Here is a 16,254-nt window from a genome sequence, read left to right as displayed (position 1 = left end):
AAATATTGTGGTGTGGAGTTGAAAGCTTTAGATCATCATTTGAAATACTCAAATCCTCTCTTTGAAAAACAGTATTTCCTCTTCATTACTCAGTGCTGTTATCAATATACAAGGCTGATAATTTCAAATTCACAACATTATATGTAGATATTCAAAAGAAGAAGAGCTTCATGTGACTTTGCTTAATAGGTTTACCTATAGTTGCAAATGCAGTAGTATATAGTAAGTGATCCATATTTGGGAATTATAACAATTATTTCTAATAATAATTGATATAATCTATTATTTAATTGATATAATCTATTATACCTTTGAGAGGTTTAGATGTAAATAATCTGCCTGCCTAGCAAAGGGAAGGGAAGGAGAGTAAGCAGGGAAAAATGTTTCCAAAATGTCCTATCATTAGAAGTAAATGGTCATAAATGTTTTTGCATTCAGTTAGGGTTTGGTTTTAATTTCACCTTAAATTCTAACATTCCTACACCTTCCAAATGTATTTTAAATTTTCACTAAATAAATCACATTTTCATCACACACAGAGCTTAAAAGAGGTGATTCTACGACAGATATTCAGTATTAGCTAGCAATGGAAAACATTGGTCGAAGGTACATAAAACCACGTGCAAATGTAATAGTTTTTTTATTTGGCGATTTACTATTTTAAGTCATTTTTGTGTCAAAACTATAAAAATCTCCAGTGCTAAAAAGTGTGAAAAATGAGTTAGAAAGAAAAAGTGGGGGGAGAATTTTTAAACTTGCATTATTTTTATTTTCCTACTTTCTATTATTTCAGAATGCATACTTGGAATGAATCCTTCTAGAGACGTCCACGGTATGTTTCATTCTAAGTTACATTTTTAAATAAAATATGCACATTCATATATGTTTATATGACTTTATATCTATGTATCTCTATGTATAACCTGTGATATAATTTAACCAAGTAATTAAGGCTTTTTGCTGATTCCAATATACTTAAAAGCAGTTCTCCATATTGTAGATGTTATACCATATAAAATATTTCAATGAAAGCTTAAATGATACCCTCAGCTCTACAGCGTTTACCACAGGTGCTTCTGCTATTAAATGCCTCTATACAACTCTCTAAAAACAAAATAGAGCTTGGCTTCTGTTGCAGCCCAGTTTATTACCTCTGTTATAGCAGTCGTAATGCAAAATTTTTATAAGAGTAAAATGTTTACTAAGCATTCCTAAATTTAAAAAAGATTAATTTTAAAATATCAGCTTGCTACTTGTGAGGTACACAATGGATTTATGAAGTGAAAGTGAAATAATGACACATTAACCATAGCATCCCACAGAAACCTTCAGATGGAGGCAGGGTGTAATGGAAGAACTAAGGACTCTCCTCCCCATAGTAATTAGATTTGAAAAGTGAAGTAATCTCAAAGCCACTTCAGAAGAAAAAAATGTTTAATTAAATTCCAATGTTCAAAACTGGATAGTGTGTATGGCAGGTGATTTGTACATACATGTTACTCTTCATCAAAATTGTTTTCCATCCCTGTGACATTAATACAAATTGCAGCTATTTGGTTCAAAACCATAGCAAGACACATTCTCTATTTTTAAAAATGTAAATTGGTCATTTAAAATAGAAACAGTTCTTTTAGAGGTATTACATTTTTACAAATGTAATTTGGAAAATATCATATTGCTCGCAAAGGGTCATTTAAGAGAACTGTTGAGATTCTAATCCCATCTTTATGCATATTTTCGGGAGGCTTTTGAAAGAGCAAAAATTAAAATATTTAGTTATTTTCTGAGACCACATATATTTACCTAAAGTTGTAGAAGAAAAACGTCAATGAACTGTTACTGTTTTCCAATGAAATTATTTTTCTTCCAACTAACCAAGTACTATTTTTCGAATCTACTGCGGAAATTTACATTTCATTCCTGTTGTGAGCCTTTTTCAATTCTCCTCCCTCCCTCTTCCCGAAACAAATTCAGAAAAATCTGTCACGTAGCATCCTCCTAACATCGCTTCGTTGCATTTTTTTTTTTTTTTGTAATTTTGCATTATGACAAAGGTAAATTCTAGCGTTACTCCAAGGTAACACTGGGAATGAACCTGGTAATGCTTCCTTTCCTTTCTCCCTTAGGCAAAGGAAGGGGAATTCTATATTGCCGCTAAAATGAGCGCTGTTGGTGGAAAGGAATTCCTCATTTCGCACACGCTGTTGCTGGCCTTGAGAGTGCAGGCTCCATGAAATGCCCTGCAGACTAAGGGGTTCCCTGTCCCCCCGAGCCCGAGCCTCTTTCTATTCTATTCATTTTAGAGTCTCAGTAAGGTGGGGCAGTGGCTGGTCTGTTTCTTGTTTTCAAGAGCGCTCCGCGCCACGCCGCGCAGTTAAAGCCCGCGCCGCTCCCGGGAAACCCAAATGCCCGGCAATCCCAGCGAGTCAAGGAGCAAAAGCTTTGGCTGCTATCAGCTTTTTGTCGGGCTTCAAACTCAGGATTTATCGGTTGAAACTCCTAGCTGAGCAGCTCCCACGACGCAGCCTCTGAAGGCTAAATACGGTGCATGCCCGGCTGGGACCAACTTTCCTTACTCGCAGGGTTTAGGGTTTTAGGCAAGTGGCCCGAGACCCAAACGAGCCTCCCTGAACCTTTCTGAGAAGCAGATCTCCCGAGTCTGCTATTTCCCCTGGAGTCAAAGCCTACTTTTGGAGCCGCCACACCCTCGTGCTTCTTCCCACATCTCGAGGGTACAGGGGATACACTTGGGGTGGCCCCAGCAGTCCTGGGTGGGATTTTGGGGAAATGCATTCGAGCCCAGGCGAAAAGTTCCCCTTGCCCAGAACTTGCCTCTAGAGCGGGACGCGTCCGAGCCCGCAGGCAAAGGCGGAGCGGCCCGGACGGACAGATGGGCAGGCTGGCGGGCCCGATGAATTCTGCCCAGGGACAGTGTTAGAAAGTGGACGTTTGGCGGCGGGGGGTGGTTACAACCGGAATGAGGCTTAAAAATCATTTTAAAAAATAAGAAGTTTTCTTTCGGAGACCCCAGGTCCATTAAAACAAAACTGCACTAGGGTGCTGGCAGTGCCCACGGTTTTCCTGCGAGAAAGGAGCAGGGGGAGACCGGAGGGGGCGGAGGCCGCGGGTCGCCCGCCTTATCCGCGGGAGTCGGGGCGCGACAGCCCCGAGCGGGCCCCAGGCACAGGGGCTTCGGGAAGAGACTCGACCGGGCCGCACGGCCAGGAGTCCCGGTGGAGGGTCCCCAACCCGGCCGGCTGTGACTCCAGATCGGAACCTTGGAGACGCGCCGCGGCCGTTCAAGCTCAAGTGGGCTCTGGCAGCCGCGTCCTGTCGTTTCTCCTCGAACTCCAGTTCTTCCTGGGCCACCCGAAGGCCACGAGACGGGCCGCAGAGCCCAGCGCCGTCGGGGGCGTTCCGGGCGTTCCGGGCGCTCCGGGGGCTGCGCGCAGCTTCCAGAGAGGGCGGCTACTGCCCCCTGGCGTCCTCCCGAGCCCGCGGCGCGTCCCAGCAGCTCCGCGCAGCCCCAACCCGCCCGGGATAGGCCTCCACGCCGGCCGGCCCCGGCCCCTTCCTGCGTCCCGGCCCGCGGCAACGCCCAGGGACAGTCCCTGCGTGGCAGCGGCCCCAGCACCCCAGCCCTGGGGGAGGGAGGAGCGGGAGTCAGGGGCCCCGTGGGGCTGGGCGGGGGACCCCTGCGCGGGGGAGCTGAATTGAGGGGCTCCGCGGGGACGGCAAAGAAGCCCGCGGTGGAGCGGGGCTCCCGGTCACAGTCCCGGGATAGAGAGGCCCCGGTGGGCCGCAGGACCCTGCGGGGAGGGCGTAGGGGGACTGGTAGGGACCTGAGCAGCCACCGCGGGGAGCGAGCCCCGTCGGGTGGGGTCGGAGTTGGCCGCGCGCGCCGGGCCGGGGGCGGGGCCCTCGGAGCTCCGCGAAAATGCCCGCGGCGCCGCGGCGACTTAGGGGGAAGCGGCCATCCGCGCGCGAAGCCGGGGTGGGTTCCGCACTTGGGGCGGCTCGCGCGCGCGGGGCGGGGAGAGGAGCTGGGTCCGCTTCCGGGGAGCCGGAGGGGAGACGCGGGGCAGGGGCGGGCTATCCCGCGGTTGCGGGGGCGGCGCTGCGATGCCCGGGAGCGAGCCGCGCGGCTGCTTTCAACTTTCCCTCCAGCCGCGCTTTCTTAGGGTCTTTTCTGACTAGGAAACTCCTCTCGGGCCGCGGGCACATGCAGCCACGGTGAGGCGCGAGGCGGGATGGAGCCGCGGCCCAACGGAGCGGTTAGAAACAAACACCCTTTACAGAAATCGACCCGAGGAAAGACGTTGAAAGTAAACGACACGCGCGGACGCCGTCCGGCCTCATGCGGGGAATCAGCGCCGCTTCGCCGCAGCTGCCAGCCGGGCGGTGCAGGAGCGTGGAGCGGCTCCCCCGGGCCCCGCGGCCGAATCTCACCCCCGCCCGGGAAGCGGAGGCCTGGCCCTGGGCGCTGCGCAGGATCTGGGGCCGCCGGCGGGCTTCAGCTCCGGTTCCCGAGCCTTGCGGCGGCCGCTGGCCTGCCTGCAGCTGGTCTCGGGGAGGGGCGCGGCGCGCGGGCCGGGTCCTCCTCCGGCCGCCAGGGCCTGCTTTCTCTTCCCAGGTCTCGGGACCGCGGCCGCTCGCGAAGTCTCAGAAGCCCGCGTGTGGCTGCGGGAAGGGGTCGGCACTCGGGCGGGGCCCAGGGCCAGGATGCGTGCGGGGGCGCGGGGGTAGCCGCCGATTCCCCGCCCGGGCTGCGTACAGTAGCGCGCGGCGCGGCGGCGGGGGCGCGCGGGCCAATTCCAGGAGCCGGCGGCCGCGAGCCGCGCCCTGGCTGATACCGGAAAGGCCTGTGATTGGCCGCCGGCCGCCCCTATGCAAACGAGCTGAGGGAATGGAATTCCTCCGGCCGGGCTTACAGTAAAAGCACGTTCATTTCCAGGCACTCTCATTCATACAGCCAGCGGGCGCGGGCGGGACGGGCGCCCCGCGGCCGGACCCAGCCAGGGCACCACGCTGCCCGACCCTGCGCCGCCAGGCACTTCTTCCCGGGGCTCCTAGGGACGCCAGAAGGAAGTCAACCTCTGCTGCTTCTCCTTGGCCTGCGTTGGACCTTCCTTTTTTTGTTGTTGGTTTTTTTGTTTTTCCCCTCTTTCTTCGTTTTGAATTAACTGGCTTCTTGGCTGGATGTTTTCAACTTCTTTCTGGGCTGTGAACTTTTCCCCAATTGTTTTCCTTTTACAACTGCGGGAGAAAGTGCGCTGTGGTCCGAGGCGAGCCGTGAAGTTGCTTGTGCGTGGCAGGATGCGTGGCAGGGTGTGCGTGCGTGTGTAACCTGAGCCGCCCGCACTGTTTCGATCTGCGCCGCGGAGCCCTCCCTCAAGGCCCGCTCCACCTGCTGCGGTTACGCGGCGCTCGTGGGTGTTAGTGCCTCGGAACAGCTAACCCGGGGGCCACTGGGCGACGGTGGAGGAGGATCGTCTCGCTGCTGCCCGAGTCGAGGCTGAGTCACCCAGCTGATGTAGACAGTGGCCGGCTTCCGAAGAGTGCGTGTTTGCGTGTGTGTGACTCCGCGGCTGCTCAACTCCCACCAAACCACAGGACCAGCCACAAACTTCACCAACATCCCCAAACGCGAGTTCGCAGATGTGGAGAGCTGCAGTACGCTGAATGTCATCGACTGGGCCTGTTTCTTCTTATTATTATTATTTTTATTATTATTAAGATTAGCTGAAGATATTTGAAATGCTGGATTTTCTGCACTGAGCATTTTGACAGAATTCATTGAGAGAACAGAGAACATGAAGAGTACTTCTAGTTCAGCTCTGCTCCAACTACTGAAGCTGATTTTCAAGGCTACTTAAAAAAATCTGCAGCGTACATTAATGGATTTCTGTTGTGTTTAAATTCTCCACAGATTGTATTGTAAATATTTTATGAAGTAGAGCATATGTATATATTTATATATACGTGCACATACATTAGGAGCACGGCCTCTGAATGTCGCAGCCCTTGCTTTTCAGGACTGAAGCCAGTTTTGCATGATAAAAGTGGCCTTGTGTATGGGAGATACTTGTGTTCTGTTGGGACTTTAGACAAAACTCACCTGCAGAAAACTGACAGGCACTAACTACTGGGACTTCCAAATAATGTGTTTGCTGGTCGTTTTACTCTCCGCATAAATATTTTAGGAAGTGTATGAGAATTTTGCCTTCAGGACCTTTTGTAACAGCCAAAGACTGAACTTAAAACTCTGCAAGCAAGACTTGAAGATAGTCTCCACTTTTTAATGCACTAAGCGGTCGGTTGCTAGGAGCCCATCCTGTGTCGGAGGCCGATCGGCAGAACCAGAACTGCCCCCCCCCCCCCCCGCCGCCCAAACCCACCCTGGACTGTTAGTAACTTCGTCTCCCGGGTCCCCTAACCAGCACCCCCCTCCCCCCGCAGTAATAAAGGCCTCTGAACTTGTATGTTGGTCTCCCGGGAGCTGCTTGCTGAAGATCCGCGCCCCCGTCGCCGTCTGGTAGGAGCTGTTTGCAGGGTCCTAACTCAATCGGCTTGTTGTGATGCGTATCCCCGTAGATGCCAGCACGAGCCGCCGCTTCACGCCGCCTTCCACCGCGCTGAGCCCAGGCAAGATGAGCGAAGCGCTGCCGCTGGGCGCCCCGGACGCCGGCGCTGCCCTGGCCGGCAAGCTGAGGAGCGGCGACCGCAGCATGGTGGAGGTGCTGGCCGACCACCCGGGCGAGCTGGTGCGCACCGACAGCCCCAACTTTCTCTGCTCCGTGCTGCCTACGCACTGGCGCTGCAACAAGACCCTGCCCATCGCTTTCAAGGTACTGGCCCGGAGCGGGTGGTGGGAGGACAGGCGGAGGCCGGCGAGGCCCGGGGCGATCCGCGAGGGCAGCGGCTGGGCGGGCGGGGCTGGATTCTAGAAACGGGAATGGCAGCCCAGGGTCCGTCTTCCTAGTTTGGGATGCGGGGGATGCTGTGTTGCCGTGGCGACCCCTCAGGAGGGACTCGTCTCCGCTTTTTGGGGCGGCCTTCCCGGGAGGGCTGAACACATCAGGATGACCTCAGTGGGGGCTGGTTGGGACCTCCCTGGCAGGGGCCGTAGCTTTGAAACAAAGTAGGAAAAGTTGTAACTCAGCCCGGCAGGGACAGCCCGTCTGCTAACTTACTGCTGCCCCTACCACTGGCTTAACTCCCAAACCATTTTGCCTTCCTCAGATGAAGGCATCAGGAAATAAAATAGTGATTGATACTTTCCTACCTTCCAGTCAGTGAAAAGAAACTAACAAGGGAAACTGTCACGGACTTTTCCCCCTCTTCTCTGACCGCCAAATAGGAATTAGCATGTCCAAAGTCCACAGCCGGCATAAGTTAAGTTTGCAAAAGTTTTCTGAAGAGTTCTCTGAGCTTTTTAGCCTGCTGTGGCCAGAGGCCGCAAATAGCGAATCCTGTTTCTTTTCCGAAACCGTTCTGAATGCTATCATCAGCTCACCTAGATTAAGCCCCGGGCAGCGAAAGGTGACGAGGCTGTATTCGGAGGGCCGGGGGTCCCAGCGGCCCGCTTTCCTGTTAGAGGAGGGGGCGGCGCGTACCCGAGACTTCAGTGCGGCGGCTCCAAATATCTTCCTTCACTTTTCACCCTTGATCATCCCCTAGCTTTGAGCTGCCTTTAAAAACCTTGGCCTTCAACAGGGGTATGAAAACAACCCCAGGCGTTTCTAAACAACCACCCTACCCTAACAGCCAGCAGTGGGAATTTAATTTCTGCACTGGAGATTCTGTTTTGTCTTTGGTGAGTTTAAAAAGATGCGACTAAGTAAAATCAGTGCAGGTCATTTCCTGTTCATTTAAAGGGCTAATCAAGGTAGGTGGTTCCAAGTGTAAAGATAAGCTATTTAAACAAAAATGTTTAAATAATTGTCCCCTTTAAGGGGAGATTAAGTTTTTTATAGTCCCAGGCCTCCGTTGGGTCTTGATCTTATTACAGCGAATAATATTCACTTTTTAAGAAAGTATTGTTGGAGTTATTTTTAAGCTTTATACACTTTCCACACTTAGACTGTGATTTCTAAAACAAAACGAAATTTTCAGTTGTGTCTGTCTATAGATTTGCCGCTTTTTCCACTCACTTTCCAAAAGCAGTTTTTTGTTTGGTTTTGTTTTTAGTGGGGGTGGAAATGAGGAGAAGGAATGCAGCGACCTGCTTGACTTTTTCCCTCCCTCCGTTTACTTAGATTTGGGTTTGGGAGACCATTTTACTTTTACATCATTCTAACCCTTTGCCTAAATGGACTCAGCAGTGAATCTTTAGGGCACCTGCATTGAGAGGGGACCCAACAGGGTTGGGCCATGGGGTCACTATCAGATAAGAGCAGAGGCAAGACAGGCTGATAACCACCAAAGGTCATTTGAACCTGGCTGCCCCAATGCACCAGGGCTCCAAGAGATTTGTGGCTTCCCTTGGGGGAAAATCAGGGTCTCTTCTGAACTCCCTCCTCTGCCAGGGAACCCACACTCAAATATATCAAAACACTAAATGATTAATAAAGAATCTTCAGGAGTTGGAGCAATTCAAGTCTCAAGCCATTATGTAAAAGTATTTATTTTCTTCTAAAAAGAAAATGAAAAATCTTACATCTGCTTTTATGAGCCATCAGGGTTCTTTTTAGCAGAAATCATAATAACCCTAGAGTTTCCTTTTTAAAATGACTTTTGGCAATTCACTTAAAAACAATTAATTTATTTTATTGAGTGATAATCTGTAGGCTACTAAAAATCAAAATATAGATCTCTTGAAAAAGTTCAGGCAGGCCTCTTGAGAACGCTTGGGGGAAAGGAAAGGATAGCAGAGAAATCAGACCATTTGATTAATATCTGTCACCACCCCAATCCTCATAAAAAGAGACTTCTTCTCCAGGAGACCTGCTCTCTGCATAACTAGAAGAGTAGACAAAATGTTCAGTGAGACAGCAAATGTGAAGGGATAAAAGTAGCAAAACATCCAAACTTGCCTACATCGCGGGCTCATTTACTGTATGTCCCTGGCTTCACTCTATTTATCCACCCACCCAACCACATCCCAGTTTCTACAGAAATTATTATTTTAAATTTTGGATCTGAAATAAGCCGAAGGCAATCTCCCTAGGAATTAAATCAGTAAATAATTATTATATTCTCCATGATAAAAGAAGCAAATGTGAAACAATGATAAGGCCTGATGATATTGATGAAAATATCATTTAAGGGCTTCTTAGGAGTCTTCTGAAGTTCTAGAGGTAAATCCTCTACATCAATCTTCTAAACTAAAGAGAGAGTTAAAATTATGAATTTTCTTTAAAATAGACTAGAATAACTCTACTTGCTTATTTTGGACCCCAATCTGTTCTCCTCCTACTCCTTCCCTCCCATGGAACACCTTTATTTTTACAGTATGAGATATACATGGCTTTTACTACTAAGAAAACCTTACATTTGCTGTGTGTTTTGCTGTATTTACAGAAGTAGCCTAAAAAGCTGTTTTGATCACTCAGGATGTATTTTATAATACCATGGTATTATAGGTTGTTCAGGCCTTGGTACACCAGAGTCCAAAGACGTAAACATGCCTGTAGCAGGGAAGTTCAGAGACCTTGGATTCTCGTGGTAATATTCTTTTCATAAAAAGGAAACAAGTAATACTTCTGTCGGCAAGATCACGGTCCCTAGCTATGCCTTAAATGTCATCTCAGCTGAGTTCTACGTTCCACTCCACAGCCTTCTTTGAAGCACTGGAAGATTAAGGGATTTGAAGTAAATGAATTGTAACTGTAATTTCAACCTAATTAGAACTGGTTTAAAATGCCAGTTTGAACTGTGAACAGACTAGCCAAGAACAGTATTGAGAGGTCCGTGTAGTATAGAAGAGAGTTGATATTTTCCCCAACTTCCTGATCCTTTAAAAACAGAGAAGTAAAACAAAATATGAGATATCTTTGGCCAGCAAGTCCCTTCTTGCCTGTTTGGTCTGTGTTAAAATGTAAATGTTTGTGTTTCCTTACCTATTGTTTATAGCGTTTCATTCCACTTGTTCCTTTTTTCTGTTTGAAGTTAGATATTTTTTCATTCTCCCCATATTGCCCATCAGTGGCAAAACCTGTATCAAATTAGCACACATGTTAGTTTTAAATTTAAAAAACTTTTTAAACCTAGCTTAAGTATGCTTGTTAACAACTGGGCAATATATGTTATTAATGAAATTGCCCTGGATTTAATAATTTCCCTGAACCCGCCCCCTGCCAAAAAAAAAAAAAAAATCCCTCAGAGATCAATACAAGGCCAAGTAAATGATATGTAGGTGCCCAAACATCTTTGATTCTGCTTTATTAAGAGAGAGAGAGAAAAAGAGAGAGAGGGGCGATTAGGTCCCATTTGTCTATTTTGGCTTTTGCTGCCAGTGCTTTTGCATGTTCTTCACATGTACCCCAAAACCTAAAATGCAATAAAAAAACCAATAAATAAAATAAAAAAAGAAAGAGAGAAGCGAGAGTTAAACTTCTATTTTTTCAGTTCTTAAATTCCAACATCGACAATCTTTTCTTATTTAGCCTCCATGATAATTTTATCCTATGTTTGTTTCGACTTGGCGAAGGTCTCGTGAATTTGCCAGATTACTAATGAGGACAGTATTGGAAAGATGAGAGAGGCACAGGCGTGGGGCACTGTGAGAGGAACCAGCAGCAGGAGGCAGATCATTCAGAATACATTCCTGTAGTTATAAAAAAGGGATTTGTTTATTTTAATCTTTTTACAGATTCAGACCCAACAATGAGTTATTCAGTTGAAACCCACGTAGTCGAGGCAGCCCCTGTGTACCTTCTGAATGTGGAATTAAAATTGAGAAGCCTGGGTCACCACAGGGAGATGAATATGAGGAAGTAAAAATATGTGTTCAAAAAGGGCATTTCAACACTGTGAGCTAACTTTACAAAGGGAAGTGAAAATAGTGAAAAAAGGGGGAAAATTTGTTGTAAGAGACTAAAAAGAGCAAAATAAAGCAAGCCCATTTTTCAGGAATAGAAAAAAAAACAGTAACAATAACCAAATAACTGATCAGGGAGATTTATTTCAATGATATCTTTTTAAAACAAAAAGGGAATTGTATTACTGCTCTTAATGAAATGGCAACAAACACACTTATAATGGGAACTAAATAGCTAATTAGAGGGTACCTGGGGAATAAATAGCAGTGTTTTAAAATCTCCGATATGGAAAACATGCCCAACAATTGGAATGAAAGGATTAAAACAAGAGATAAAAGGCCCAGAACTTGACAGTGCAAGTTGGATAAAATAGAGGAAAATGCCTCCCTGTTTCCATGAGACTAGATGATCCTGGTGTAGTCTTGGGGTTGGAAGTATGTTTGTCTCTCATAGTGAGTGAGTTCATGTTCTGTGCCATGCTTCTTAGAACCACAGGACTGAAGCAGTTCTAATGAATAAAAACAATAGATGGTCATCTGGAGGCCACAGGGAAAGGTGATGGCTAGGCAGATCATGAGGATGGGAATCTTAAGAAACGTGACTTTGATATCATACAAGTGAGTCCATAGCAGTCTTTCTTTATATATAGAAAAAGAGGCCTGAAAATAGATACTACTAAAAAAAATTACGTAGCAATTATTAAGGTAAAAATGGGAAAGTAGGAGTCAGAGGAGGGAATAATAACAGCAGATTAAGGAATGCTTTGCTGTTACCAATTCAAAAACAGCAACCAAAAATGATGATGTCATTGGAATGAGTTAATATAAATGTCACTACTGACTGAGAAAGTACCATAAAGAATGTCAGAACTGATCAGAATAAATACAGCTTGGGGCATTTCGATTTGAAATTGCATGACTCCTTTGAAAAATAGAAAGAATGGAAATACAGCAATAAAATCATTTCTAGAAGGGCCGAGTGATAGCCAAGCAATTGTTACTATCATGCGAAGTGTCTTCAGGTCGTGCTTTTCAGAGCTTTTTACTTTGAAATTCATTTTCTTGATTACCTGAGTATAAAAAATATTTATCTACCAGTTTTCTCCAATAGCCTTGATAAGACTTCATACCTATTCAGTTACATTAAAGAAATTCCTGGTCAAGATCAGCTGGGCTAGCAGAAAACCTCAGACATCTGTGAGGACATGAGTTGACACAGCTTGGGACTGACATATAAAAATGCAACCCAGTTTCACCCCTGAAGTGAATGTCCCATCTTTCTGAGGTCTGTTGATTTTGTAATTAGTAATAAACAAAGGATATATTTCTAATTTTTTTTCTTGTGTGCTAGAATTCATTGCTAGTAAAACTCAAGATAACAGGAGTGAGTAGGAGGTATCAAAGATGAACTGTAGAGGGATGGTTTAAATTAATTAAGAATCATCAGCAAGATGAAATCTAATTTTAGCAGAAATAAATTTTGGTTTTGTTTGTTTGTTTGTTTTCTAAAAGTAAAGTCTGGGCCTTGTTCAGTCTGTCAGTGGAGGTCTGAGCAAGTAAAAGATGTGTTAGATTATAAACTTATGAACACAGGATGTTCTGTTTCTCAAATGGGAGGAATTAAAAAGAGATGATTGTCTGCAGGAGACGGCATAGCTACTCAAAATCCTTGATACTTCGCTGTGGTTAGTCTTGTTCCAACCGTGCTGTATGACCTTACCTGGCTTTAGTAGGTGAAGTTAGTAAATGTGTCATTATTTGAAAATTTACATGTAGTTATGCATAATGTATTCATTTGGTGCAAAAGTAATTATGGTTTTTGGAATAAAAAATGCAAAAAAAACACAATTACTTTTGCATCAACCTAAAATACAATAAAAAGTGTCTTCCCATTATAACTTTTCTGTTGTTTTCCTTAAGTTATGATTGCTATTCCTCCACAACCTAAAAAAATCATCACATATACATTTAATTTTAGAATAATCACTACACACATGCCCTAAAAGTGTATGTATAACATTCCTGATGTCTGCGTTTGTTTCTTGACTGGTGCTTAGGTGGTGGCCCTAGGGGACGTTCCAGATGGCACCCTGGTCACTGTGATGGCCGGCAATGATGAAAACTACTCTGCTGAGCTGAGAAATGCTACCGCAGCCATGAAGAACCAAGTGGCAAGATTCAATGACCTCAGGTTTGTCGGTCGAAGTGGAAGAGGTATGTTATCTGTCAAAACTATGCTTGAAACGTTTCATGCTAAAAATCCATATTTCAGAATTCTAGTGATTTCTGTGATGGAATTCCTAGAAACTCAGTCTATCTTAACATTCTTATTGCTATGTCAAGCTCTTAAAAATACTGATTTAAAGTTTAATATTTGAGCAGAATCTCACTCTACATTATTTGCTTTCTGTTGCTGAGTTGGTTTAAGACTGATGTGGAACATGCAAAGTAGGAATTGTGAATTTCAAAGAAACCCCTGAGATTTTTATTAAAATGCAAATAATATAAAACTTGCCTTAATGGAAACTAGGATTATACAATGAGGATTCTCTCTTGGATAATAATACAAAATCTGCTTAATGGAAACTGTTGGCGTATGATCTGTGGGCTATCTGTGACAAGTGACAGAGTTTCAAATGATCACTTCTAATAATTTTAGGGAGCTCTAGTGTATGATGCTGAAAGATGGTTTCCGGCAAGCTTACCTTTTTAGGAAAAGACATGAAGAAATAGTGTTAGTACCATTGATGGCAGTGTGACCTTCCTGTTGTGTTTCTTTTGAATGCCTTATTTAGGAGGACGGGTCGGGCCTGGTTAACATTTTAGATACTAATAATATTAGAGACTGGACTGTCCAAGAAACTGTCGCCTGAGTTCAGCTCTATGTGTGGTTTTATTTTTCTTTGCCTTTAACCCATTATCCAAGTATTAGAGCAGAAACAAGAATCTTGGTTTATTGTAATTTTTTCTGGTTTCTAATTATTTTCAAGTACTATGTTTTCTGTATATTTAAAAACTATATCATATTTTATAAACAGCAACAAGTACTAAAAGTTGAGGGAGGTAAGATAGTTTTTTTAACTCATTTTTGTAATATAGTATAGAATAAGCTTACAAATAAGTTATTTCAAGTATAATAAAAAGATTTCCAGTAATAGAAGCACCAACCAAACAACATTTAAAGTAAGAGAAATTATTACTGTTTATAAAGACGTTTAAAAACAAGAAAATCTCAGTTCTCAGGGAATTTGATTAGTCAGAAAGGAGAAAGGAATAAATATGTGTTGACTATTTTGGTAATTATTTTGCTATCCTAGCTATCTGGAGCGTTTTCATAATAGAATCGTAGCTGGAGAAAATTTTAAAAATTATATATTTGATTGAAAATATATGTTCATAGTACTATATTAATAATAGGGTAATGCAAAGAAACTTATATCCACTTTTTGAAAGCATGAATGATGGTGTAAGATATAAAAGCATAAATCATTAAATGGGTTCCCTTGTTATATTAAAAGTCCCCACCTTTCAGTAAATGGAATTTGCATTATGATTCAGAGATGTGTGTTCAGAAAACATCTTAAAGGCTTTGGCAGAGCGGGTGAGAAGCCAATAAAAAACAAAGGCCCATAGCCTAGTCCATGGCCATCGGCCTAGCTAACTCTCTTAATTCAGTTCTTGTGGATTTCTGCTGTTAGGAATCAATAGCTGAGTATCGTTGAATGGCTTTTTTAGAGAATATATTATCATCATACTGTGCATCTGTGTAGGTCCACATGTTAGGTTTTGGTTATAGAAGTTTTTGAAACTATTTAATGATCCATGCCAGTGACATTTTCCCACAAGAAGTTCAGTAGTGGCTTTCTGGCAATGCACAGTAAATCAGTGATGATAAAAAAATGAGATTTTGAAAGCAGCATGCTTTCTTCTGTGGTGCAGAGGGTTGATCTTGCATCCCTCATTGGCCATTTCTGTTTTGAGTGGGTGACTAATAGGTGCTTGTGTTTACTTGGGTAACAGTGAACTGTTTCCCCAAGGTGTGGAGTGTTTGCATTTGGCTGCAGGATTCGTGCCAGTATGCCCTTGAGTTTGCATAAACCCCAAAAAGTAAAATAGCTACAACCAAGGCTGGGCTGTCTTCCCATACTCTAGAATGAGAAAATTAATTAAAATGCCATAAACAGACAATATTTTCAGCAGGCTCTCCTTCCTACCAGTGATAATCAGCAATAAAAAAAATAAAGGAACCCTAACTGAACATAATTACTATGGATGTGAATATTGATGGTCTTGAATGATATGTACATATATATATTATACATATGGTTTATTTTTTCCCGTCAGTGCTGCAAAAGTAAATGAGCTGTCTGAAGGCCCGATTTGACTCTGTCTCATAATTTCTTTCCACAGTCGTAAAATATAATTTGATTTTTCTCTTTCAAGTGTAAGTGTCAACACCAAAGCCTGCCAGATTTTTTTCCTTTTTTTTTTTTTTTTTTTTTTTTGCAATTTGCTTGCCATTAGGAAGAGAGCAGATGATTCTCACTAATTTTGACAATTAGTCTTAATCTTCTTCACTGAATCTTATCCTTTAAAAGTTTTATTACATTTTATTAAGTGATCTTAAGATGACTGTTTCATTTTCTGTTTTTAAAAATGTGCTTGAAAATATACCCTTGGCATGGACACACCACGCCATGGCTCAGAAGGCCTTGGCTCTTGGCTCATCCACACTTTCAGTGCCAATTTTGAATTCTGTCAAAAGCCACCAGTCTGATGGTTTCTCCAAGGGGCCTTGTACGTGGTGTAAAATGAAAGGTAGAAAAAGTTCTCTTTCTGTTACCAGCTGCCAGTCCATGGGGATTGTAAACCTCCGAGAAACTGCCAGAGGTTAAACATGGAAGGGTTTTTCTCTGTTCTGCAAAACGGATCTATCTGGGCGCTGGCTGCCATCCAGGATCACAGCTCCTAACCTCGGGTTCGGTCCGCAACTGGGAAAACCTGCCTGTCCGGCTTTGACGGCCTTGCTGGCTACACTGGCCCCACAGAAGTCTGAACCTTCTCTCTTTTCTTCCATTCCCTCCTTTTTCTCTCTGGCAGTTTAAATCTTGGTTCAGGGTGTATCTCACCCTTGGAATGTGTCTCCCTTTGATTCAGTATCTCTATGTAAATCGACCGCTCCTTTACAAAGGAGGAAGAGATAGCAGCTCCCGGGAGATGAGGGTTAGGGAGCTCTGAGGATCAGGCTGAACTCCACAGGTCATGTGAGCACA

General features: G+C 44.5%; 1 protein-coding gene across 2 annotated transcripts in view; it reads left to right on the top strand.

The window, feature by feature from the left end:
• RUNX1 (RUNX family transcription factor 1) overlaps positions 1-16,254 on the top strand; it is a 260,816-nt gene that overhangs the window by 155,031 nt on the left and 89,531 nt on the right. For both annotated transcript variants that reach the window (XM_008986640.5, XM_008986637.5), the window contains exons 3-5: positions 794-832; positions 6,595-6,848; positions 13,039-13,195. In XM_008986640.5, coding sequence (XP_008984888.1) covers positions 794-832; positions 6,595-6,848; positions 13,039-13,195 — 450 coding nt within the window. The remainder of the gene's footprint in view (positions 1-793; positions 833-6,594; positions 6,849-13,038; positions 13,196-16,254) is intronic.

Source organism: Callithrix jacchus, chromosome 21, assembly GCF_049354715.1.
Source record: "Callithrix jacchus isolate 240 chromosome 21, calJac240_pri, whole genome shotgun sequence".
Taxonomy (NCBI): Eukaryota; Metazoa; Chordata; class Mammalia; order Primates; family Cebidae; genus Callithrix; species Callithrix jacchus.
This window is presented reverse-complemented; position numbering and strand designations above follow the sequence as displayed.